At 48.7% G+C, this 26066-nt stretch overlaps 1 protein-coding gene across 1 annotated transcript in view; it reads right to left on the reverse strand.

Moving 5' to 3' along the window:
* Nucleotides 1-26066, reverse strand: part of OTUD7A (OTU deubiquitinase 7A) — a 93207-nt gene that overhangs the window by 8845 nt on the left and 58296 nt on the right. Inside the window, exons 5-9 of the mRNA XM_012642702.1 lie at nucleotides 24067-24168; nucleotides 20716-20843; nucleotides 19851-19942; nucleotides 6036-6163; nucleotides 4266-4415 (exon numbers count right to left, since the gene is read on the reverse strand). Of these exons, the coding sequence (XP_012498156.1) occupies nucleotides 4266-4415; nucleotides 6036-6163; nucleotides 19851-19942; nucleotides 20716-20843; nucleotides 24067-24168 (600 nt within the window). The remainder of the gene's footprint in view (nucleotides 1-4265; nucleotides 4416-6035; nucleotides 6164-19850; nucleotides 19943-20715; nucleotides 20844-24066; nucleotides 24169-26066) is intronic.

Genomic DNA, 26066 nt, shown 5'->3' on the forward strand with positions numbered 1-26066 from the left:
AGCCAAAAGGTGATGGACTGACATCTTTAAAGTGCTGAAAGAAACAACTGCTAATCTAGAATTCTGTACTCAGCAAATGTATCTCTGAAACATGAAGCAGACATAAAGACTTTTTCAAACAAAAGTGAGCAAATTCATTGCCTGCAGACCTGTACTACAGGACATGTTAATGGAAATTCTTCAGGTGGAAGAAATACGCTGCTGGTGAAACTTGGGATTTACACAATGAAGAGTGATAGAAATGGAATCAATGAATGTGAAAATAAAGTTCATTTTTTTCCTTCCCTTTAATTGCTCTGAGAGCTAACTGACTGTCTAAAGCAAAGACAGCAACAGTACATTTTGTGTTTATAGCAGATGTAAAAATGCAATGTCTGATAATACACAAAGGATGAGAGGCAGGGACTGGGAACACATGGTCATAATATCCTTCCACGACACATTCAGTAGAATAATATTATTTGAAAATAGAATCTCATTAATTAAAGATGTTTATTGTAAACCTTAGTGGTTAGGAAACCACTAACCATTAAAAATAGAGGTATAATAAGTCAATAGTGGAGACAAAGTGGAAGCATTAAAAAGCCCAATTAATCCAAAATAAGAAAGCAAAAGAGAAACAAAACCAAAGATGGAACAAATATTCATAGAAAAGAGCTAGCAAGATGGTGAATTTTAATCCAACCATATCATTAATACTATTAAATGTAAATGCTCAAAACACATCAATTAAAAGACAAATTATCAGATTGGATTAAAAAGCGAAACCCAAGTATGTACTATCTACAAGAACCCCATTATAAATATAAAGACCTAGATAGGTTAAAAGATACTCACTAGTAAAAAGAAAGCTATAGTAGCCATACTGATATTGTATAAAGTAGACTCTAGAATTAGGGCTGTTACCAAAAAAAATGAAGACCATTATAATGAGAAAGGGGTTAATTCTCCAAGAAGACATAATAATCCCATACACATGCATGCTCCTAACAATACTGCTTCAAAGTATATGAAGCAAATACTAACAACAATGAAAGAAGAAATAGAGAAATGTATTATAGTTTGGAAATTTCATCACTTTTCTCTCAGTAATTGGCAGGGCAAGTAGGCAGGAATCAGGAAGGAACGCAGAAGACCTGAGCTACACTATCAGAGAACTTGAGCTAATTGACATTTATGGAACTCATCAAGAGCAGAATACACATTCTTTTCAAGCGCATATGGAATATTCAGCAAGCTAGAACATATGCTTAGCCAATCTTAGCACATTTAAAAGAATAGAAATCATAAAAAGTCTGTTCTCAGATCATATACATCAGTAACAAATATTTGAATACTTCCCAAATATCTGGAACTTAACCCACTTCTAAATAATCCAAGAGTCAGAGGACACCTCCTGGGAAATTAAACAATAGTTTGAACATAATGAAAATGGAAATATGATATATCAAAATTTATCTGATGCAGCTACAGCAGTGCTTAGGGGGAAATTTATAGCATTAAAATGCTTATATCAGATAAGAAGAAAGGTCCCAAAATAGTAATCTAAATTTTTGCCTTAAGAAACTAGAGAAATAATAGCATATTAAACACAAAGCAAATAATAACAATAAGAGCAGAAATCAATAAAACTAAAAACAGAAATGGAGTTGATAGAAATCAGTGAAACCAAAAGCTGGTTCTTGGGAAAGATCAATAAAAAAGAATGGATTATCCAAATTGCTGCCCCCAAATCTGTATTTTAAGTTAGGAAAAATAATAAACAAGTCTTTTAAAATAATTTTAGCCCATTAATATTCCTGCTAGTCAATACATGTTTATCATATCTAGGAGCACATTGAACCTTCTCTTGTGAGATGGTTGTAGAGTCACACGCGATTGTAAGACAGCATACAGAGAGGTCCTGTGTATACATCTCGCACCCCCCTCAGTCGTAATGTCTTGCTAACTATAGTACGATATCACAACCAGGATATTGGCTTTGATCTGCTAATTGTATTCAGACGGCACCAGTTTTACATGCACTCGTCTGTGTCTATGTGTGTATTTAGTTCTATGCAATTTTATCACATGTGTAGACTTATGTAATAACCTCAGTTAAGACACAGAACAGTCACATCACCATAAGGGTCCCTTATGCTTCCCTTTTATAAACAGCCACCTCCCTCCACCACCCTTCCCCTGTTCTTAATCCCTGGCCGCCACTAATCCGTTCTCCATCTCTAGAATTTTGTCATTTCAAGAATGATACACAACTGGAAACATATAGTGTGTAATCTTTTGGGACTGGCTTTTTTCACTCAGCATAATTCCCTTGAGACCCATCTGGAAATTACTGTGTGTGTCGTAGTCCTTCTTTCTATTGCTGGGCAGAAGTCCATGGTATGGACGTACCACCGCTTGTCCAACCATTCACCTAGGAAGAACATTTTGGGTTGTTTCTAGTTTTCAGCTATTGCAAAGCTACCAGGACATGCATGTAGACGTTTTTGCATAAACAAAAATCTTCCCGATGATATGGAATTTGGATCCTAAAATGTGGCAGTGCGGAGGGAGCAGGGACAAGGGAGTGAAAATTCCCCTGCTCTGGGCTGGGAAGTCTGTGGCCTCATGAAGCAGGCTGTGACTGAACCCCAAGCTCAGCAGCGTCAGATGCTGGCCCTGGGAGACTGTCATTGTTCTCTGACCACAGAGATTCCCCCAGGACTGGAGAGGGCCCAGCCCTGGCTTGGATCCCAGTCCCTGAGAAAGGCCCCTCTCGTCTCCCCAGAGCTGCGGGAAGCCCTGAGAAGGCTAAAAACCTACAAAGTAGATGCAGGCTCTACTGGACGAAACATGGAGACACAACAGAAAAGGCAGGAACGCCTCTTGTCCTTCCCTGGCCAGTGAGATGTCTGGAAATAATAAAGAAAGGCGACATGACACTCCCATCACAGCTGGCTGCAGCCTCTGGTCTGCTGTCCCCTCCTGGGACCCATGTGCCCACGGTACCACGTGTGTAGCCCCTCGTGGTTCTGCCTCAGCGACTGAGAACGGGTCAGCGAATGCCCCGAGCTGCCCTCATTCCCGGCTCCTACCGCACAGCCCCAGGCCTCACTCCCAGCTCCCTGTCATGCCAGGAAGTGCACACGCTGGTGCTGCACCTCGCTGAGGGCGGAAGGAGGCTGGGTTCTGCTCATGGGTCTGTGTTCCTTCCATGTGCGCCGTCTACAGGAAGGGGTAGCATTTGAGAGTCCTGATGGGGACAATTTTTGTTGCTGTATTTACTTCCCACGATACACAGTCAGTGTAAAAGAACCAGACACCCCTGAGCTTCCTGCCTTATAGTGGGCCTGGACAAGTCACTTCCAATTCCCTGTGACCACACCCAATGGCTTGGACCCTGAAACTAGTCCATCCTGTCTGTCCTTCAGTCTCCTGGTGGATTCTTGGCCTAGACCAGAAACAAGGTGACAATAGGAAGGGTTTCCCTCTCCGCTCAGCTAGTCACACATCCATCAGTAGCTAACACAAGAAAGCAGAAAGCGTTCCAAACAAAATTCCCCTATTTCCCCAGCAAAGACATCAACTGGTGTCCTAGAATTGTGCAGTGCACAGCCTGTGGGGCCAGCCCAGCCAGCCCATCAGCAGCACTGAAATGGCTACTTGTAGGAAACTCAGCTATAATGATTTGAAAGGAAATGTTGACCTTTTGATTCAAAATCTTACTCTAGAGCAGGGGTGAGCAAACTTTTCCCATAAAGTGCTAGTTAGTACGTATTTTAGGTTTTGCAGGCCACAGTCTCTGCGGCTGCTATTCAGCTCTGCACTGTAGTGCGAAAGCAGCTGTGGACAATACATCAGTGAATGAATGTGGCTGTGTTCCAATAAAACTTTATTCACAAAAGTAGGTGGTGGGCTGTAGTTTGCCAATTCCTGATGTTGAAGGGCTTTTTTAAAAAAATATTTACATCTAATTAAATCCATATAAAACTTACACACATGTGAAAGGGAACAACAGTAGAGGCTATTTCAGTGTGGTGGAATTAGGTCATTTGTTTAGTATTTTAAATGAAATATGGTCTTTTGCATTGTCATTTTCAACTTTTTATGCAAAACCCATCACTGCTGAGTGTGCACAGGCAGCTTCTGAGGGGACCTGTCCAGGTGCCACCTCCCTGTGCTCTCCTATGCCCACCGCCGATGTCTCCCTGACGACATCCCACCAATGGCTCTGCCCCTACCCCTGTCCCCAGCGCCCACCATCTCTCAGGAGCTGGGCATACCTTGTTCTCTTTGCTGGTCTCTCTGTTCCATGGACACGAGGGCAGAGAAATGCGCTTGATCGTAGGCCAGAACCAGAGGTGAGCAGTGGCATCTGTTGGGAGGGACCTCCAAGGGCAGGTAAATCCCCCCAAATGGGATGGGTGCGAATGCTGCAGATACAGACAAAGGTGAGGCATGAGGAGCAGCAGGGCCCGAGTCGGGAGGGCACATCCCCCACCATCCCGGGGGCTCTGTGGTGAGCACAGGGAAGGTAGTCACAGCCTGGAAACCCATGTTGCTCTGGATATACTTCTTCCTCTCCTAGTGTTCATTAATGAACACGGCATCTGTATACAAAACAACAATACCTATGCTTCTTGAGAGTGCGTTTGTCCTGTATTTTGAGAACCTCTTCTATGGAATCCAGAGAAACCAGCCAGGGCTAACCAGAGAGCTCCAGGACCAAGTCGTAAGACAGATGGGAAATGAGGATCGGACCCTTTAGTGATTGTTTTCCTACAATCTTGCTTGTTTCCTTACTCAGGAAAAAGAGGGAAGAAAAGCCTAAAACCCTCACTGGAATAGAGTAACTTCTGAAAACATCCGCCCTGAAGCAGCATCTGCTCTTTGGTCATAAAGAATCTGGCCTTTAGGCCCCAGAGTCAGTGGGTGGCTGCACTCCTTTGAGCGGAATACAGGGACAATATCTTCAGGGCCATCTTTGACAAGATTTTAGGATTCCTTCTCCATCCTCCCTTTGTTTAAATTGGTCAGTGTGGCTCAGCTCACAGGAGAATCCCATTGAGAGGTGGCGGGGAAGGCCCACCTGCAAGAGGGCTCCAGGGAGAATGGAAGGAAGTGTGGACACCCCCCACTCCCTGGAGAGCTGCCGGCCCTGGGAGCTCGGCCCTGGGCTCACACAGCAGGCCCCGATGTGAGTCCTGCCACTGCACCCAGGAGCTGTGGACCTCAGCAGGCCCACGTCCAACCAGCTCCCTGTGCACGTAACCATCGTGGCCACATCACGCTTTCTTGGGTAGCTGTGATTTAGCAAGAAGGGCCACATCCTAATTTGCAGGACTCCCTGGAATACCCACAACTTTTGTTAAGGTGCAGGTTAAAATGTAAGCTGGGCTGGAGGGACGCTCTGGGAAGCCGTAGCCCAGAGGGAGGACAGGCTTCTCTGGAGCACTCCTGCCCTGAGGTGAACCCCTTTGGGCTTCAGTTTCCTCATTTGCAAAGTGGGAGGGCAGTGTCCACCCCGGGAGGTTGTGGTGAGGGCCAGAGGAGGGCACACACCTGAGGAGGGGCTGTGCACAGAGCTTGGCCCTCGGTGGGCAGGACATAGCAGCCCACTCCTCCCTGCCTCTTTCTCTGCTGTTCTGATTCTACAACAACCTTGCTGAGTGGCCCTACGCTTTCTTTCTTTTCTTTTTAACACATGTGTAGACTGTAGAGGGGCTCTGGGACACGGCCCGGGGCTGTTGGAGTGGTACAAGCTGTCAGCTGTGGCCGTGCTCTGGGCACGCGATGGGGGTCAGTCGCCGCCCTCACACGGCCAGATTTCTCATGGCCACCTGCTGCTGACACGCAGGGTGGATGGCCAAGAGCAACCCCTGCTGCCATTAGGGAGGAAAAAGAAACACGTTGAGTTCAGGAGAAATGAGAAATAATACACTATGCGTCCATGCAGAATGACGTCCAGGCCTTTAAGTTACGCTGTCTGTTCTTTAACTGGGATGTTACGCTTTCTGGGTTGTGAATAAAATACATCTCTTTGAGGAACTTACCTTCTCCACCTGAATCTCTTAACATTGTATCTGCCACGACGACGATTGGTCTTCTCAGTATATGGGCTAAGACGAAAACATGGAACTCTTCCAGGCTCTCATACACGGGGTCCTCAGAGTTGTCCACGCTAGGAGACAAATCAGAGCAAGACCTTCACTGGATAGAATTAGGATGGGGGATGGAGAGAATGGAGAACACTCTGTGCAGGGGCCGAGCCTACCCAACTCGGGTCTGATCTCTGAGGACCTTGTCAGCTACGCTGTCCAAGGCCATCTCCCATGCCGCCTACCAGTGACAAATGTCCAAGTCCCAGCTCCCCACCCCCACTCTGGGTTGGGTGGTCTTGGCAGACAAATCGGAGAGAACCTGCAGGCAGAGGTGGCCCACCATGGGGGCTTGGTACCCTGGGGGTTCTTCACAAGGATGCAATGGGGGCCGGGTGGATGGGGGTCCTCTTCTGTTCATTTCCACACACAGCAGCATAGGCTGAAGCCTTTTCCCTGAGGGACTCGGGGAGGCCTGGGCACATCTGATGGGCTGGTGGGATCATTACTACCAAGACCCGAGGAGCCTTCTAGGAAATACTTACCCTGAGGGAAGAAGACAGTGAGACGCTGCCCAGATTTCAGTCCTCAGGGTGGGAGTAGGGAAGTGATGTGAATGTGCCACTCAGGCTGCTCAGACCCTCCCCAGCCCGTGCCCCTGGCTCAAGTCTGAGGCTCAGGGAAGAGCGGGCTCTAAGGACTGTTTCACTCGGACTCTGAGACATCTGGTCAGAGACCATAGCCTATTGTCCCTCCACAGCAGGGCCACCCAAAGGGAGGAGCATTGGGAAGAGAGCCAGTGTTCACAGCACCATGGGTTCTGGCTGCACCCACAGGGCCTGCAAGTGGAGGTGGCAATACCCGGCCAAGACCCCCAAGAGGTGGCTCTTGGGCTTGTTCAGAATGAGCTGAGGGAGCCTGTGAGGACTGGAGCAAATAGGGCCTGAGCCGGAAAATGTGGCCCTGTTTGAGAATGCAGGCTGGTGTGGCCCGGGGAAGCAGCTCCCCGGACAGAGTTCCCAGTCAACTGTTCCCATGACTTCTAGAACAAAGGCTGTGAACTCTGGAGAACGCATCATGACCACCTGGCGAGTTTTGGAGTTATACTACGTATATTTTTTCTTGTTTATTCTTTTGTGATTCAATTTACCTTATTTTAATATTAATAGTTCAAAAAATTGGCAGCAATAAAAAAAATCACAAAACAGTTACACATGTAGTGAAAATAGCTTTTATTTTTCTGAACCATTTGAAAGTAAATTGCCAACTTGATGCCCCATCACCCTGGAAGAGTTTAGCGTATATTTCCTATGACCAGAGCATTCTCCTACATAACTACAACACAGCCGCGTTCTCACGGATACATCCAATCACCAGCCCCCATGCACGGTGTGCCGGTTGTCCCAGCAATGCCTGTTAGGACAGAGGTTCCAGTGCAGGATCACCTGCTACACTTAGTTGTGGTTTCCCTTTAGTCTCCTTTGTTCTGGAACATTTTTCAGGGTTTCCTTGACTTCCATAGACTTGACACTTTGAAGATTACAGGACAGGTATTTTGTAGAGTGTCTTCAATCAGGGTTTCTCTCTTTCTTCACAATTAGATTAGACTGGGCTATGCCAAGTTCTCCTCGTGGCGTCCTGGCAGGCAGTGTGGAACCACAGATGATCCTGTCACTGGCGATGCTGACGTGGACCACCCCTGGAGGGCATCTGCCAGACCTTGCCCCTGCGAAGCCCCTCATTCCCCCTTTGAAGTTAACAAGCATTTGGGGGGAGGAACTTAGAACCTATGCAGATACTCCAGTCCTTAGCAAACCTTTAGATGGTTTTTAATATCACTATGGATTCTTGGTTTTCTATTTTATTCCTGGGTTATAATCCATTAGTGTGATTATTTGGATGCTCAAATATGCCTTGATTTGGTCAGTGTGGCTTATTTCAGCTGGACCTGTGTCCTTATGACATCCTCTCATCACGTTCTAGAGCACTTCCTTGCTTCCTGGCACAAGAAGATGGTCCAAGTTCACTCTCACATACACATTTACATCTTCATTTTCATCTTTTTTTCTCTCTACATCTATCCATCTATCTATAGATCTCAATATTATATTAATAGAAAACCCAGAGTTCATTGATACCTCCAGTTCCCATCCAACCCTACAAAATTCATTCTACTTGTAACTTTCTACTTGTAACATCAACAGTGAAAAACCTCATTTCCATTAATCTTAAAGTGCTTACATACTTGCTCAGTCTCCCCGTATGTAAGCAATCTCCCACCTTTGCTGCTGCTCCTCCCCCGGGGTTGCCCTCTTCACCCTGTCTGGCCCTGTCACCCCAGCTATGGCCCTTTGTGCCCTCGCATCCCCCACTCCACGGCAGGTGCCCACCTTGCTTTGCCCCACCTAATGGCTTTAGGACAGAAGTTTTTAGGAAGGGAAGGGAAGTGGAAGAAGAATGTTTTAAATATGTATTGATATGTATACACAAATGCACCTACATCTATTTATTCAATATGTATACATATGCCAAGTCCAAACACAATGCTCCTGGGTGTGCATTTTCAAACATTCCAGGTGATTATCCTGCCCAGTCACACCCGAGAGCCAACCTGCTATGTTTGGGGGTAAAATGTTTCTGGAAGTTGCTTGTTGGTCCCCATCACATGTTATGCACTAACTAAGTGTCGGGCAAGTGGACGGTTGAACAAGACAATAAGTGGCACAGAGGAGAGAACATGGAGTTACAACCTGCACACTCAGAGAGAAAAATACCCCAGTTAGAAATGTGGAGCACTGTTTTTTCCCCAATTCAGTGAATGGAGAGGTCAAAGTTGGAAAGAGATGAGCTGCTCATGCGTCAGATATTAATGCTGGGAAGAAGGAAGGGCAAGGTGAAGGGGAAGCCTCTCAGTCCAGGAGTCGGAGTCACATCTTCTCTCCCTGACGGAACACTCTGGTATCTGAATAGCTACACAGAAGGGGACCCGTGGTGACAACAGTGCAAAGGCTAAGTGTTAGACACCATTGTAGTGGCATGGCATTCTTCTCATGCAAAATTTAAAGCAGGGCTATTGTATTTCAAACTGAAAAACCCGAAAATATTTATCAAGCACTTACTATATATTGGTGCTGTCAAAGGCACTGTAGAGGCCCTCAGGTAACTCTTGCCCTCATATAACATCTACTATCAATCCATCTTCTGCCCATCTGTCCAGCCATATGCCCATCTACGTGCTCATCCACTCCTTCCTCTGTCCCTCCCTCCCTCCGTCCCTCCATTGATCCATCTACCCACCTGCTGTTTGTGCATCCATCTGCCACCTATCCATCTGCTGTCCATGCATCTGTCTATCCATCCTTCCATCCATCATTCCATTCATTAATCCATCCATCCATCTCTTCATCCATCCATCCATCCACCCTCCTCTCCCTCCCATCATCCATCCATCCATTGATCCACCCACTGATTCATCCATCCATCCATCTGCTGTCCATGCATCTGTCCATCCATCCTTCCACCCATCTATTCACCCACCGATGCATCCATCCATCTACCCAACCACTCATCCATCCATCCATTTGTCTATCCATCCACCTACTCACCTGTCCATCCATCATCTTTCCATCCATCTATCCACCCACTCATTTGTCCACCCATCCTCTCATCCTCAGTTCTGTGTTAGGGCCGAGGCATGGAGTTGGACCATGAACATCATGGAGCCTTATGGCTGGACACAGGTAGCACTGATAGGGTGACTGGGAGGGTGAGGGAGGAGAGCCTGGAGCAGAGTGACCTTTCTCCACTCCAGTTCTGGTGTTGAGCATGGGAGCCAGGTGAGCAACCAAGAACCTGCTCAGTGATCCAAGAGGTGGAAGAGAGGGTCCTAGTTCTAGTCTGGGGCAACTTGAGCATCACAATGCCCTTCCCTACTTGCTTACAGTCTCCACTATTCAAATGGTACCTGTCACTATGCACAAGGTCGAATGCTTAGGCATCATAGAGTTGACTGTAATGGGAATGGCACAGCAAAGGTTGTGGCCTGGGCATTGGAAGTAGAATACCACACCCAAATGGCTCAAGCTGGTGGCCAGAGATGAGAACGTAGAGGCATTTCTCCCACCTAGGAGGCTGGGCTCCCCACTTTCCTGCTGCGCCTTTAACCAACTCTGCTAGTTGCCATGCTCTCTCTCTCTCTCTGCCTGACTCTTCATTCCTGCCTCATGCGACCCTGGGATGGAGGACTGCCCTAATGACTCATTGTGCCCTTCCTCTGTGCCCAGGTTATGCAAATAAAAATCTTTGGACTGTTTCCCATTGTGGTGGCATATTAAATTTGGGCCTTACAGTGCAAGAACCAGGGGCTACCCCAGGCTGGGTTTTCCCCTCGATGCTGGAGAGAACACAAGTTGGGCCCCAGCGCCAGGGAGATGGTCTGGCAGGAATAAAGTAGACACAGGTCAGTCAAGAGCCACAAGAGCGTCTGTCAGTATAAACAAGTTTCTGGTGTGAGGGACCCCTGGTTATGGGCGGGGCAACCAGGCATTAGACTATTCGCAGGTAAATGAAGTACCCTGTGAAAGGCACACTATATACACCCACATCCAGCTCCCCTTCATTTCCTGCCTGGTCAGGGTTGCTAGCTGCTCTGGTACTGGAACCCAATTTAGGCAGGGGCTCTCAAACAGAGGGGCGAATGAGATCATGTCTGGGACGACACTTTGGAACCGTGACCTGCATGTGTGAGTTACTGCAATCAGTGCCCATTGGTAGAAATCGGCTCCAGAAAAACCAATTCTGAAAATTCACTCCCACTTTGAGCCCTGAGGCTTCACATTTTCTTCCTGTGAGCTTACTGAGAAAATGCTAGATCTGGGACTGTGAGTAGAATCTAGTCTCTGGGCAAAGACACAATCCTAATAATCAGCATTTACTGTTAAGAAGGCTAACATGCAATACAATGGCTTCATCCTCAAAGATGTGCATGCCCCGAGCACTTCTTAACCTGCGCTGTGCCACATACCCTGGGCATCCCCTCCTCTCCTTCAGTGTGTGCCTGTGGTGGGAGAATTTCCAGGAGCAGGGACACACCATCTACCCAATGAGAACACCCTGAGGAAGACGGTGGCAGGAAAAGTCCTGAACAGAGGCCATGCTGGGAACCCCTCCCGGCAGAAGCAAAGGCCATGGAGCAAACTGCAGATGGGATCTCAGGTCCCCGGGAACAGAGGCAGATGCAGATTAGGGGGTGCCCTGGCTTAAGTTGCAGCCACAACACTTAGAGATTACCCTCAGCAAGAGCCGGTGCCACAGATAAGGAAGCCGGTCTGGGGGCAGCAGGGGTTGCTGGAGGGCAGTCACCCAATCACACAGTGGGATAGCTTGGGTGCAGCCTCCCAGGCTGTCCCCCCTCCTCCAGGTGAGGTGACCACACATCCTACTTTGCTTGGGCCATCCCGAGTGGTTAATGTCCACTTTCCCTCTCCAAAATGAATGGCTTTGGACGATAACTTGCAGTGGCCCCATCTATGGGGCCATAGTTATTGGTTCCCCTTGCTGTACCTTTCATTTAAAAGTGTAAGTGCACGTGTGTGCACACACATGTAAATATGAGGAAACAGACGATGCACACCCCCCCCACCTCTGGGTGAGAGGCAGGACGCTAGACTCGCTATTCTGATCCTTGCCTTTTCCTCTTCCCAGTGTGTCCCTGAGATATCCCCAGTGTGGCATGTGGGGGCGCTCCTCACCCCTTTTCATAGCTGCGCAGGTCTCCCCAGGCACAGACCTCATGGGCAGCCTTTCTGCACGGTGTGACTCGACTCTTTCCAGGCAGCCCTGCACCGCAGAGCCAGGCTTAGGAGGCTGGCAGGGCTGAAGCCAGCCTGTGCACTGCCATGGGCCTCTGTGGCCTGCCACGCGCTGTCTTCCCAGACAGCAGCTTTTATGACAGATTCTTCGAAGGCATAGGCTGGCAGGGGCCCTGCCAAGAGCTACGGCCCGAGAAGCCAGGATGGAAGGAGTGGGTCCCCCTGGTACCTTGAAGGGACCAAACATGTCTTGGGCTCTGGAAGGAGCTTCTTAGCAGTGGCCAGTGTGGCCTTAGGGAGAAGACTCATCCTCCTGTTTGGAATCAATAAGTTGAGGTCACTCATGTGACAACTATTTATTGATTATCTACTTGGGTCTAGTACTATGCTCTGTGTGTGCGTGCATGTGCTATCTGTGCACATGAATGCAGGCCTAGGGGTGGAGATTAACAGGTGATCAAATAAGAAACTATCAGTTATTAAAAAACACAGTGATAAAATGTAGATTCTTCATATAGGAAGGTTAGGGAAGGTTCCTACTTGAGAACCATTCATAGATAAAGAGTCAGCTTTGGTCTTATTTTCAATGAGAAATGTCTTTAAAAAACTCTTATAGAGCCGGGCGTGGTGGCTCACGCCTGTCATCCTAGCTCTCTGGGAGGCCGAGGAGGGCGGATTGTTTGAGCTCAGGAGTTCGAAACCAGCCTGAGCAAGAGCGAGACCCCGTCTCTACTAAAAATAGAAAGAAATTAATTGGAAAACTAAAAATATATACAAAAAAAAAAAAAAAACTAGCTGGGCATGGTGGAGCATGCCTGTAGTCCCAGCTACTCGGGAGGCTGAGGCAGGAGGATCGCTTGAGCCCAGGAGTTTGAGGTTGCTGTGAGCTAAGATGACGCCACGGCACTCTAGCCCGGGAAACACAGTGAGACCCTGTCTCAAAAAAAAAAACAAACAAACAAACAAAAAAACTCTTATAGACATCAGCCTAGGCAAAGAATTTATGAAGAAGACCCCAAAAGCAATCATAACAACAACACAAATTAATAAACGGGACCTGATCAATTTAAAAAACTTCTGCACAGCCAAGGAAACTATCATTAGAACGAATAGACAGCCTATGGAATGGGAGAAAATAGTTGCATGCTATATGTCCAATGAAGGGCTGATAACTAGAATCTATATAGAACTCAAGAAAATCAGCAAGAAAAAAAATAAAAGACAACCCATTGAAAAGTGGGCAAAGGACATAATCAGAAATTTTTCAAAAGAAGACAGACTAATGGCCAAGCAACATGAAAAAACACTCAATATCTCTAAGCATCCAGGAAATGCAAACCAAAACCACAGTGAGATTATCACTTAACTCCAGTGAGAATAGCTTTTATCAAAAAGTCTCAAAATAAGAAATGTTGGTGCAGATGCGGAGAGATGGGAACACTCATACACTGCTGGTAGGATGGCAAACTAGTACAACCTCTATAGAAATTAATATGGAGATACCTCAAAGAACTAAAAGTAGAACTACCATTTGATCCAGCAATCCCACTACTGGGTATTTACCCAAAGGAAAAAAGACATTCTATAATAAAGACATCTGCACTCAAATGTTTATAGCAGCACAATTCACAATTGCAAAAATGTGGAAACAACCCAAGTGCACCTCACTACATGAGTGGATTAATAAAATGTGGTATATGTATACCTATGGAGTACTACTCAGCCATAAGAAAATGGTGAACTAATACTTCTAGTATTATCCTGGATGGAGCTAGAGCCAATTCTTCTAAGAGAAGTATCACAAAAATGGAAAAACAAGCACCACATTACTCACCATCAAATTGGCACTAATTGATCAACACTTAAGTGCACATATGGAAGTAACATTCATAGGGTGTCAGGCAGGTGGGAGGGGATGGAGGCGATGGGGATATTCACACCTAATGGGTGTGGTGTGAACTGTCTGGGGGATGAGCATGCTTGTAGCTGTGACCCTGGCGGTGCAAAGGCAATTTACGTAACCAAAGCATTTGTACCCCCTTAATATTCTGGAAAAAAAAATCTGACCTAAATACTACATCTGCAAAGTGAAGACACCTTACACGAACAGATGCTTTTTCTGCTCAGTTTGCTGATGAACGTCATAGAGCCTTGAGGAATATCCACAGATCGCCTCCTTTCCCACACGGGGGCTACCCACGGCCCAGGAGCGCCAGACTGTGGCGTGGGCACTGCCCAGGAATGAAATGCCACTTGCTTTTCCTTAAAAGACTGGCTGAAATTTATGACTCTCAGACTGTGAGTTAAGAAATCATTTAAGATTCCAGCTATTTCTGAAAAAGGCCAATAAAGAAGAAATGCAGCCAACACATTGCCAGAGAAATGACAGAAACTCAACTGCAACGAGAAAGCAGAGCAGGGAGCTGTGAGGACAGCGGGGAGCGGGGACAGAAGACGCACCGAGGGGGTTACTGGGGGTCCTTGCCCATCCCCGAGGCTCTGTTCTGCTCTCCCCTTAATCCCACTGGCCTCTCAGCTGCCACTTCACTTGTCTCAGCAAACAGAAAACAAGTGGTTCTTTTAAAAGGGAAAGGGAGAGGGAAAAGAACACAAATGATCATCTTCACCACGAAGCTCAAGCTGTTGATTCTTACACCTGTTCTGCACTCGCCCGTGATGGGCCTTCACGACACACCACGCAGGCAGCAGGCACACCACACCCACCCGCTGGCTGAGCACGACACAGTCTTAATAAACGGTTCTTCCACAGGTGTAAGAAAGCCCTTTCCGAACACTTTCAAATCTGTGATTTCACCACCCCACACCCATAGCTTCAGAGAACGTGGCAGACTGCTCTCAGGGCCGCGACCCTCCCCACTCCACACGCTTGCCTCTTTGCAATGTGGCAACACCCCTCCTTCCATCAAGAGACGGAGTCTTTCTGTCCACCCTGAGGCTGGCTAGGCCACGTGACTTGCCCTGGCCTGAGGGACATCAACACACATAATGCAAGCAGAGGCTCGAGATGCATCTGCACACTGGGGGCTGCCCTGGGACTGCATCGTAAAAAGCCTGGGTCTCTGCAAGGACAAAAGCCCATGCAGAGAGAGGCCCACCTGAGAGCCAGTTCCCAGCCCCAGATCTGTGAGTGAAGCTATCTGTGACCATCCAGCTCCATCTAGACGAACTGTCACCCGGATACATCTCACGAAGGGCTCCAGGCACTTCCAGGCCAGACTCCTGATCCATGGAACGTGAGCAAATCTAATGGCTGCTGCTTTAAGCCACTCAGTTTTGGGGTGGTTTGCTACACACCCATCAAAAGTTGAAAGCTTGCCATGGGGGTACTACCAAGTGCATGTCACTGATGAAGAAAACTGAGGCTCAGAGAGCTTGTGAGACATGCTCAAGATCACATGCCCAAGCTGGGACCAAAACTCAGCCATTTAAGTCTGGGTCTCAGGTCAGCGTTTACAAGGCAGGGTCCTTTTCCTTGTTCTCATATCTCAGTTGGCCTGAAACTAGAACAAGTACCCTGACACCTTCACTAATCGCTTTCGGAGTTGTTCTCAGTTTCAGAGCAACTAACTGGGTTCCTCTTACTAGGCACCACCCTCTTTTCCCAGAGTATGCACGGCGTGGGGGTCAGGGGCCGTGTGCGCTCGCTGGCAATGGGCAGCCTCGCCACAGCATTGGTTTCTCCACTGAACCGCAAAGCTCAGGGTGGAATTATCCTTCTTCTGGGGAGCATCCCTCTTCCCGAAGCCCCTCACCTGGGCTTGAGCCCCCAGGATGGCAGCTCTGGTGATGGGCGAGCCAAGTTCACTCTTGGCTGGAGAGGGCCGTTCAACCCCTGGCAGCAGCCCTGCGTGTTCTGCATGTGGTGTCTCAGGTCTCGGCAGCAGCAGCACCAGCACCGACCATCTGATTTCGAGTTGTTTTGGCCACAGAGAATTTGCAAGTAGGAGCTTCAGAGCAAACTCCTCCTGCAGTTCTGAGCACACCCCTGCTCAGAAGCACCTGCCCCTGTTTGGGGACCGAGGCACTGTGTCCTCATTCTCATCACCCCAGCCCAGAGTGGTGGCTTTTTTTCAGGCTGACCCATTGCCTGAGGTTCTACAGACTTCGTTGTATTTGAGGGTTGTAGAGCCCAGTCAAAAGAGAAAACAATAATTTTTTTTGTTTTTTTTGAGACAGAGTCTCACTCTGTTGCCCGGGCTAGAGTGCCTTGGCGTCAGCCTAGCTTACAGCAACCTCAAACTCCTGGGCTCAAGCGATCCTCCTGCCTTAGCCTCCCAAGTAGCTGGAACTACAGGCATGCACCAGCACTCCCGGCTAATTTTATTTATTTATTTATTGTTTTAGTAGAGATGGGGTGTCGCTTTTGCTCAGGCTGGTCTTGAACTCCTGACCTCAAGCGATCCTCCCACCTCGGCTTCCCAGGGTACTAGGATTATAGGCATGAGCTTCCTCACCTGGCGCCGAAAGGATAATTAGAACAAATTTTGACTTCTTGGCTCCTGAATTTGTCATTTTGTGGTCTTAGGACAGTCACTTAGTCCCCTTGGGTCTCAGTTTTCCAGTCTGTGAAAGGGGTACTCCAGGCTTACAGGATACGGAGTGCCCGGCGCAGGGCCTGACCATGGTGCTAACTGTCCCCCGCCCTGTCCCACTGTGCCCCAGGGACTCACCCACCTCCCTCTAGAACCCCAACACCACCACACTTTCCATCCCTCTCTCTCCAGAATGAGGAGTTTCCTTTCTTTTCTTAAATGGCGACATGCCCATCTCACCTTTGTCTGCTTTCCCCTCTCCCGACTCCCAGCTTCCTCCTTCTCTCCTGTGCTTTGGTCACCAGAACTGCGAGTTCCAGGCCAGGGGACCACACTTTCATACAAGGATGGGGAAGTGTCTGGGTCATCACAGAGACTCATAAAGGGACCTAGATCCTTTTGTCAGATTACGGTTGATCACTCAGACTCTGCCATTTAATGTTTTGCAAGTAAGCATTTTCATTGGCATTTTTTAATAACAAAAGGAATTCATGCTCATTGTAAAAAGAAAAAAAAATACAGAAACATAAAGAATAAAAAGTCAGAATGTCTAACGGGAAATGGGCTGAAAAGGAGGAGATGGCTGTGTCAGGGGACAAGTCTGACGATGCCCAGGCAACAGTGTGAATGGCCACCTGCTCCAAGCAGCCCCTGAGATGCCCCTCCACGTGTTCCCGGGGTGGGAACTGTCTGCCCACCCGTCATCAGAGATGGAACTGGGTTCCAGGCACGAGTGCAGAGCCATGGTCACCAGGACCCCCCCGTGCCTCCCGTGGGGAGCAGGATACCCTGAGTGCTGTGGGGAAGGTGGGACCCGCAGCAGGGGAACCTCTCCTGGGGGGGGAAACACCTGGAGAGTCACCCAGAAGGGAGGATGAGGGTGGGAAGGTCATGTGAGATGACAAAAAGGCTGTGTCTCAGGGGAGCTCCCCACACACTGACAGCAGTGGCATGACAGAGCCAGGCAGCCTTGGTTCCACGAGTGCCTCGCCTCCTGGAATTTAGCTGCTGCTGTGGGATCTGGGGGACCACCCAGTGAAGGCTGCAGACACTGGGCCACACAACCCCAAGCCCTGCATGGGAGGCTGCAGGGGGAAGAAATTGAGACTCTGCAATCATTCAAAATCCACAAGAGCTTGGGCACCAAGCCAGACAGAGCTTCCTGGCCCTGGTCTGTGCAAGTGACAGAGGAAAGGGTGCTCCTGTGCCCTCGTGGGCTTCAGAGTCCCCACCCACACTGGCACTTGTCTGGCCCCTCCCTGGGCCCCTCCCCACCGAGGGAGGAGGGCACCAGCAGCCCTGAAATCCAGCTCCGCACACCCGCGGGTCGCTGGTCCGTGTTACAGCGAAGGGCACTCAAACGACCAGGAAATGTCTTGGGAAAAAATAACATCTTCCATCCATCACTGATTGCCCCTGACTTAGGAGCATTTTTATCATTAAAACTGAAACCAAGCTTATGGGGAAGGGGGGTGGGGACACAGCAAGGTCTTCAGGGGTCCACAGAGGAGGGGAGGCGTCCGGAGCACATGGCCGCTGTTGTCCGACTGACAGAGGAAGCCGCGGGGGCAGGTCTCCGCCACTGGCTCAAGGCCCACAGCTCCCTGCTCCCCTCAAGGCTTAAGGGGTGAGGGGAAGAGAAGGAACAGAGAGAATAAGAGAGCTGCCATCTCTGTCACTGAGGAGGCCTTCTCTGCTGTGGCTCTGCTCTGCCCACAAAGGGGAGATAGGGACAGACACCACACACCCCTCCGCCCCCATTCAAGTCTGAACCCCCTCGGGGCCCAGGGAGCAGGCAGCAAGGGCCCAGTCACGGCCTGAGAAGTCAGACAGGCTGACCAACCATGGACTATGGGCACAGTTCCTCCTGGACAGGGGTACTCAGAGGATTTGTAAGTGGTGACAGTCACCTGTTATCATTCCTGTTATCACTGTCATTACTGCTGCTGTCTTTCCTGTCCCTCCCACCGGGGCAGAGACACCAGGACTGGATAAAACCTGCCAGCACCTACTGGGCGTCTGCCTGTGGCAGGAGCGGGAGAGACAACAGAGAAAAAGATGCCAGGGGGTGGGGAACCTGCGGCCGCGGGGCCACATGTGACCCTCACGATCCCCCAGTGCAGCCCCTCGACCGAATCCAAACTTCACAGAACAAATCCCTTTATTAGAAAGATTTGTTCTGTAGAATTTGGATTCACTCAAAAGGCTGCACTCAAGGATCCAGAAGGCCACATGTGGCCCTGAGGCCGCAGGTTGCCCACCCTGCAGGGGTATGAAAAAGAAGAGAGCAGAGTTTCTGTGAACCCGTGGAGTCTTTAGCATGCTTGTCCCCAAATATCCTAAACAGGACAGACTGTCGGTGCTGACCTGCCACATTGTTAAAACAAAGTGACGGCACAACCCTGTAGGAATCACGCTCTTGGGTTTGTGTTTCTGAGGGTCTCATCCTTGGACACAGTCCCAGGTGCTGCTGCTGGTGCTGCTGCTGGTGCTGCGGACCCTGTCGGAGCCTGTTCTCCATCCAGGGGCCTTGAGTGAGGGACCACCAGGCCCCACTGCGAGGGTGGGTGAGGACCCAGATGGAAGCTGCGGGGCCTGTGAGCCCGAGGGCCACCTGGAGCTGCACGCTGTCCTCCGGTCCTTTTGTGGGTCTCCTTGGTGTCAATGCTCACACATTCTCATGTTTGGCTGAGACCTTTTCCAGGGTCAACACTTTTGCTTTCAGGTTCAAACAGTACGAGCCAAACAATACGCCGTGGCCAAAGACTCTGTGGCCCTCTCACTGGGCTGCACTGTTCGTTCCATACTAGAGCATGACAGCTGTGTCTGCGGAAGTGACCTGCTCCTCAATGTGCGCGCCTGCGAAGCCTTTCGGCCGGGACACGTATAACACCTACGGAGCCCTCTGGGAAGCGTCAGGCTACCTTAACAAACCTTTACTCTCAGTGTGACTTCTTGAAGCCGCAAATTAATTATTTAGTGGGGAAGAAACCCAAACCCAGCAGCCTGAGCCTTCCAAGCCTGGTTTCTGCAATGGTGGTGTGTGGGATGACCACCATCACATGCCACCTCCAGAGCTGGCTGTGCCCTGAACCTCTGCCACGGCCAGCCGCCACCCACTCTGCACGTCGAGGTCTGAAGATGATGTGCGCAGGGACAGCCCAGTGAGCTCGCCTCTGCCTGCGAAATGCACGCGGGGGCTGCGTACACTTCCTCCCAGTGTCTGGCAGGGGCCAGCCAGTGCCCACAACCCTCTTGTGTGTCCTCGTCTGGCATCTAATGCTCCAAAACTGGAGTCTTTCTGTCTTCCACAGCTCAGGGAAAGAGCTTCCGTGCTCTGCCCACACCACCTGCCATGCTGCTAGTGTCCCTGGGTGACCTCTGGGGAGAGCAGGGGCCGCACTTACCCCCCGCCCGTGCCGCCGTTCTTGCTGAAGTGCGTGCGCGGCTCGCTGGAGGCCAGCTTCAGCAGCTCCGTCCACTCTCGCTCCCACTCCTCCTCCGTGTACACCAGCCCTGACTGGCACAAAGGGCAGTGGGAGGAGCTGGGGGTGGGCCCAGCAGTGCTGCCCCATCTCCTCGCCCTCCCCACCAAGGTGGGCCTGGGGCAGCTGTGCAGACTGTCCGGCTCAGTCCAAGCCTCACCAGCACCCAGCCTGGGCACATGCATCAGTGGCCACTTCCTCTCCACTCCTTGCTATGGACAATATGTTTTCAGAAACCCCAATCTCTAATTTCAGAGCTGTTGGGAGTCCACCCACCAACAAAGGTCATCCCCATGGTGTGGGATAGACCAACATTCCTGGGCATGCAGGAATGCCCAGGAATTCCTAGCTCGGGCTGGCCATTAAAAAGTTGACAGGGACAATGGGCCAGTTTCAATCAGAAATCAGGCAGAGTCTTTTTCCAGGAGGGCAAAGCTCTAATGTTCACCGTGGCCAGGGATGACTCGGATTTTCTTTGGACTGAGCTCATACATGGGGGCTGGGGCTGTGGGTTGTACTGACAGTGGGTGACCATGCGATTCATTGTCCAAGCTGGGGCACTTTGGGGAGTGAAGGTGGATGGCTTTCATAATTACGCCTCAAGGGGGTGTGAGTGGACATGTGGTCACAGTCTGCTGGGGCTGTGCTACTGTGGCAGGGATCCTCTTCCATGGGCCAAAATGTGGAAACGTGGGCTTGGGCATGGGGCCACGCTCTGGATTCCACCAGGGCCCGAGGCTGCGCCTGTCGTGGGTTCCGGGCTCTGGCCACGCCAGCAGGTACTAACCTCCTTGTTCTGCTGCGTCTGCTGCCACCTCCACCTCCGCTTCAGGGCTTCCCTCTCGGCCCCCGTCCGCATCATGGTGTAGAGAGCTTTCCGCAACACCAGGTCCCGGTCATGAAAACCCCACATTCCTGCAGCCGGAGGCCATGGGGAGCAGAGGAGACAAAGGACATGAGGAGGGGACAAGCTAGAGGTGACTCAAACCATCCTGACCCACTGGGCTGGCCTCCTGTGTCTGCACACACAAAGGTGCCTCCTTAATCAGCTGCTCCATTTTTGCCATTAGCTCATAATTCCCCTTCATCCTTTTTCCTGAGGGACCTAATGGTCACCGTCTAGGTCTTGCATTCTGGTGGGAGACTGCCTAGGGGGATAAATTTATGATGTGTCCTCACATAGGGCCGTTAGCATCCCGGCTTCTCCAGGGTCTGCCACATCCGATGTCTTTAGCCTGGGGCATCTCAGCTTCCTGACAAGCAGAGCATCAGCGGGCACCACTGCACACATGTGGCCCGAGAGAGCACCCCTGTTTCCCAGTAAGATGGTCTTACCCATGCTGGGCGTCGAGGGCACATATAGACAAGCTAGCCATCTCTGAGCATGTGCCCTGGGCGGCTCAGACACGGTCAAGAAACCCAACCCATGGGAGCAGCACTGAAGAGAGAGGCAGCGCTGGCCACAGGGAGCTCATTCATTCATTCATTCATTCATTCTTCAAGGTGCCGAGAATATACATGGCAGTGACCGGGACACACTAAGTTCCTAAAATCTCATGGAGCACACATTGTGGCAAAGTGGGAAGTGAGGCAGCCACGACGTTAGCACATAGTGTATGACGTCAGGAGAGACGAAGCAGGCGGAGAGCGCGGAGTGGTGGCTGTATCTATTACAGCATAAATGGAGAGTCATCAGTTGGAGCAAAGGCCCCAGTGTGTGACAGAGGGAGCCGAGTGGTTGTCCCGGGCACAGGGAAAGGCCAGGGACAGGCCCAGAGGGGGCAGCCCATGGGGTGTACTTGAGAAAAGGCAAGAGGGAACAGTGGCTAGAGCCGGAATCAGGGGGCCGGGGCAAGGAGTGGAGGATGTGCTTGCTGGGAGCCTCAGGAAAGATTTCAGAAGAGGAGAGACGTGAGCTGACTGATGTTTGCAAAGGCTCACGCTGACTGTGCTCCTTGGACATGCAGTCACCAAGGACTGCCGCGGGCTTTCTAGCAAGTGAGGCTGTTGCCTTTTTGTACAGGATGGATGGGGGTGTGTGGCCACCACTGCTCCTTGCCCATCCTCAGGCCTGTGTCAGCTGCCTCCTGGGACTCCCAGGCAGTCTTGGCTCCTGCAGAGGCGGCTCGTAGTCCCACGTGTGTCTGCCTACAAGCCTGGCTCCAGGATTACCGTCATCATTTCTGTGTGTGCCCCCAGCCCTTGCTCAACAGCAGGCCTGTTCAGCAAGTTTCCAAGGAGCACTGCTGGCGAATGTCACATGGCCACTTTGGGCAGTCCTGGTCCTGTGGCGTTTAGCTACATGATCGCAGAATGAAAACAAAGCCCTGGATAAAAGGAACAACTGGTGATGAGCCCTGGGCTCACTGCTGTGCTGGGGACTCTCAGAGGAGCCCTGGGGAGTTGCGGCCCAGCCTCCCTGCAGATGGAGCGAGTCCAGTCTGAGGAAGGCTCTCCCTTTCCATAAAGGCCTGGGGGCCCACTGTGCTCACGGGGAAAAACCTGCCGTCAGAGGACACCACAGCAAGGTGCGGATTAGCCCACCTCTGGTGCTGAGAGGGACAGTGACTACAAGCTGCAGTATCTCAAGGACAAAGACACATCCACACCTGAAGCTTAGCAACAAGGCTGCTGTTTGAGACACACGAGAGAGCTCTTCTTTTGGTAAAATACATTCAATAACAGGGAAACAGTATCAACTATTATGATGAAATACAACCTAACTACTAAAATCATGTGTTTGGAGCATAATAGCATGGAAAATTCTCAATTAAATATTGAAGGGAAAATGTTGGATTCAAACTGTGAACACAGGAAGATCGTTATTTCACTCAAAGAACAGACCAAAGAGTGGAAGACAACATACCACACTGTTAAAGTGGCCATAGCTGGGTGGTGAGATTACTGATTTTCATGTTCATAGCATGATGAATGTAGTACTTTTATAATGCCAACCAGCAGAACATGCTCACTGTGACGTGGGGAGGAAGCAGGTGGGAGGGTATCCCTGCCTCTCCCACTGCGGGTCAAGCCTGTGGAATGTTCCTCTTGCTCTCAGTCTGCAGCCTCCTCTGGGCACTGCTGGGCCCTTCCCAGACCCGGTAGGTTTCCCTTGAGGCCCTTTATAGCATCATCTCAGTCCAAAGAAAGGTGTGGAGGCTGGCCCTTGCTCTGGGTCATGTTTGCCTGGGGAAATGTGTTTCACTGACAAGGATCACATTCCTGTAGAGGGTCCTGTCTCCTGGAAAGACTCTACCCTCCAGGGCTGACGAGGAACACCTGGCCCTGATGTCAGGAACCCTGGCACAAACTCAGACTCACCTGTCAAAATGGATTCAGTCCTGAACTTGTGAGGTTGGGCCAAGGGGATAATTGAGCTTGCAGAAAATCTACTATGACCTTCAGTCATCCAAATATTGCCAGCCACGCCTGCTCGTGCAGCTTTTTGCGAGCAGGAAGCTCATGGCTCCATAGGAAGAGGTTGCTAACTCTCTGCTGTATATTCTAACTGTGCTGATTCTCCTGTGATTCACCCAAGCAGTACCTACGTCTGTCTGTCAGTCAGGGCTGTGAGGCACGCCTCTGGGAATCCTCCGCCCAGAGCTCATAACCAGTTGTTCCTTTTGAGCCCAAGCCAGTTACTGATGGCTATCATTACGGTGGATCTGCATCTTCCCAAGCTCATGCACCACTCTCCAAACTTCCTGTTTGAGCCTCAGCCCTGCCTCCAAATGCCCTGTGCATTCCTGCCTTTATGCTTTATGCTTTATCCATGTGATCTCCCCACTTGGAATGTTTTCTCTCCTATTCTTTTAAGTTCTTCAATCTCAGTAAAGATCCCACCTCCTCCAAAAACTCCTCTTTGATTGCTCCAGGCCACGATTTCTAATTCCTAACCCTGAAGCTCAAATTCAAGGCCTCCTCCTATCATGACAGGTCTCTTCTCCGTGTGTGTTCTGTCTTTCCACCAGGTGTGAGCTACTTGACAAAACAGGTCAGGATTGTTGGGCTCCATGTCTTAGGGACTCTTCCAGATGATAGTGACATAGTTGGCCCTACTTTGCATATGTCTGCCCTTTAATAATGCATTGAGCAGGCCTGGAGCCCTACCACCCGCTGTCTGTGCTGCGGAGCTTACCCAGTGAGGCGGCATGTAAAAGGCAGTTCCCATCCCCTGTCGTGGCCAAAGGAAGAAGCCGTTTACAGCTCGTGCACACAGTGGACCACCAGTTCAGGCGACCTGGAACAGAAGCTCCCTTTAGAATAGAATCCCAGAAAAGGCAGGAACCATTGGCAGTGTATTTGCTAAGTAGGTACAAACATTGGTGAAATATTTCCCAGAGGATTTCAGTAGAAAGGTAGAATGTTATGGCTACCTTTTTCTCAAATAAAATATAGATTTATTTTTTTCCCTGAGATAAGAAATGGCCAAATCCTCCCATCACCTAGCAAGAACATTAAGAAACTCAAAACCAAAGCCTTTGCTCTTTGGATCTGGGAACATATTTTACACAAATTATAAAGTTTCTCTTTAATGTCCTTGAGCACAGTTTCTCCTCCTGAAAGTAATTTTTTTCTTCAACCATCCTTTTTTTGATGCATTTGTACCTTTGAAAGTACGTTTTATATTTTATTTAATACATCAAAACGATTATAGCTACTTAGGTGTAGTCATGTTAGATTTCATTAATGCTTGCATCTAGAGACTTTTACTTCTGGGAAGATAGAATAGAGGTAGTTTTCCCCATTCCTTCTCCTAAGGACAACTAAAAGCTCTAGACATTATGTACAAAATAATATAAGAAGACTCTGAAAAGTGGAGAGAAGGTGGCAGACTGGCTAGGGACCTCAGGACCTGAGGAACAACATAATGGTAGGTTCCCTGGATTTCTCATATAGCTCAAAAGTAGAATGGAGAGAACAGAAGGAATAATCAGTAAATGTAAAGGTAGAACATAAGAATTACCCAATTTGATACTGGATAGACTGGCAACCTAGAAAAAATGAGAGCAGACAGGAAAAAGAAAATGAAAAAAGGAAAAGCATGTTTCCTCTAGACAGAATACCAGGAAAGGGTCAGCTAAACAAGATTGTAACTGCTTAGACATCAACCACTCTATTCCAGCCAAACGCCACATGGGAATCCAAATTAAAAAATATAATACCATTTACAATCACTCAAAAATTTAAATACTTAGGTATAGATCTAACATAACATGTTCAATATTTGTATACTGAAAACTATAAAATGCTGATGAAATAAACTAAAGATCTGAACAAATGGACATACCATTTTCATGGATTAGAAGACTCTTAACATAGTAAAGATATAAACTCTCTCCAAATTGATCCATGGATTAAATGCAATCCCTACCAAAACTGTAGCAAGTTTTTTCGTAAAAAGGAAATTATTACCAATCTAGAATTCTGTACCTTAGTTAAACAAAAAGAGAGAATTTTTTACCATTAGACCTGCAGTGAAAATATTAAAGGCAGAAGAAAAATGATCCTGGAAGGAAGCATAGTAAACAAAAGGAATAAAGAGATTTGAAAAGGCAAATATATTGGTAAATATAAATAAATATTGACTGCTTAAAGCAGTATTAGTACTGTCTTTTGGAGATTATATGTGGAATTAAAACATGTGATAGCAATAGCAAAAAATACAGGAGTATGTAATAAATGACACAAATTCTAAGGGCTTTACATTGACAAGGAAGTGGTAAAAGCCAACTTAAGGTAAATTCTAACAACTGGAAGATGCATTCTGCAAACTGTAGGGTAACCACTGAAATCAAACACGTTAATAGAAGGGATAATAGAATGATAAACACCCTTAGATAACTCAAAAGAGTATGAGAGAGGAAAAAAGAAACACAACAACATCAACAACAGAATAAACAGAAAGATAATAGATTTAGATTTAAAACAAGATAATAGGTTTAAACCAAAATATACTGGTATTTATATTAAATGTAAATGGATTACATACTCCAATTAAAAGACAAAAAGTTTCACTTATGCATGATGAACAAGTTCTGAAGATCCAATGTGTATAACATGGTGATTATAGTTAATAATACTATATTGTATACTTAAAATTTCCTAAGAGAGTAGATCTCAAATGTTCTTATCACA

The sequence above is a fragment of the Propithecus coquereli genome, unplaced genomic scaffold, assembly GCF_000956105.1.
Source record: "Propithecus coquereli isolate 6110/MARCELLA unplaced genomic scaffold, Pcoq_1.0 Scaffold184, whole genome shotgun sequence".
Taxonomy (NCBI): domain Eukaryota; kingdom Metazoa; phylum Chordata; class Mammalia; order Primates; family Indriidae; genus Propithecus; species Propithecus coquereli.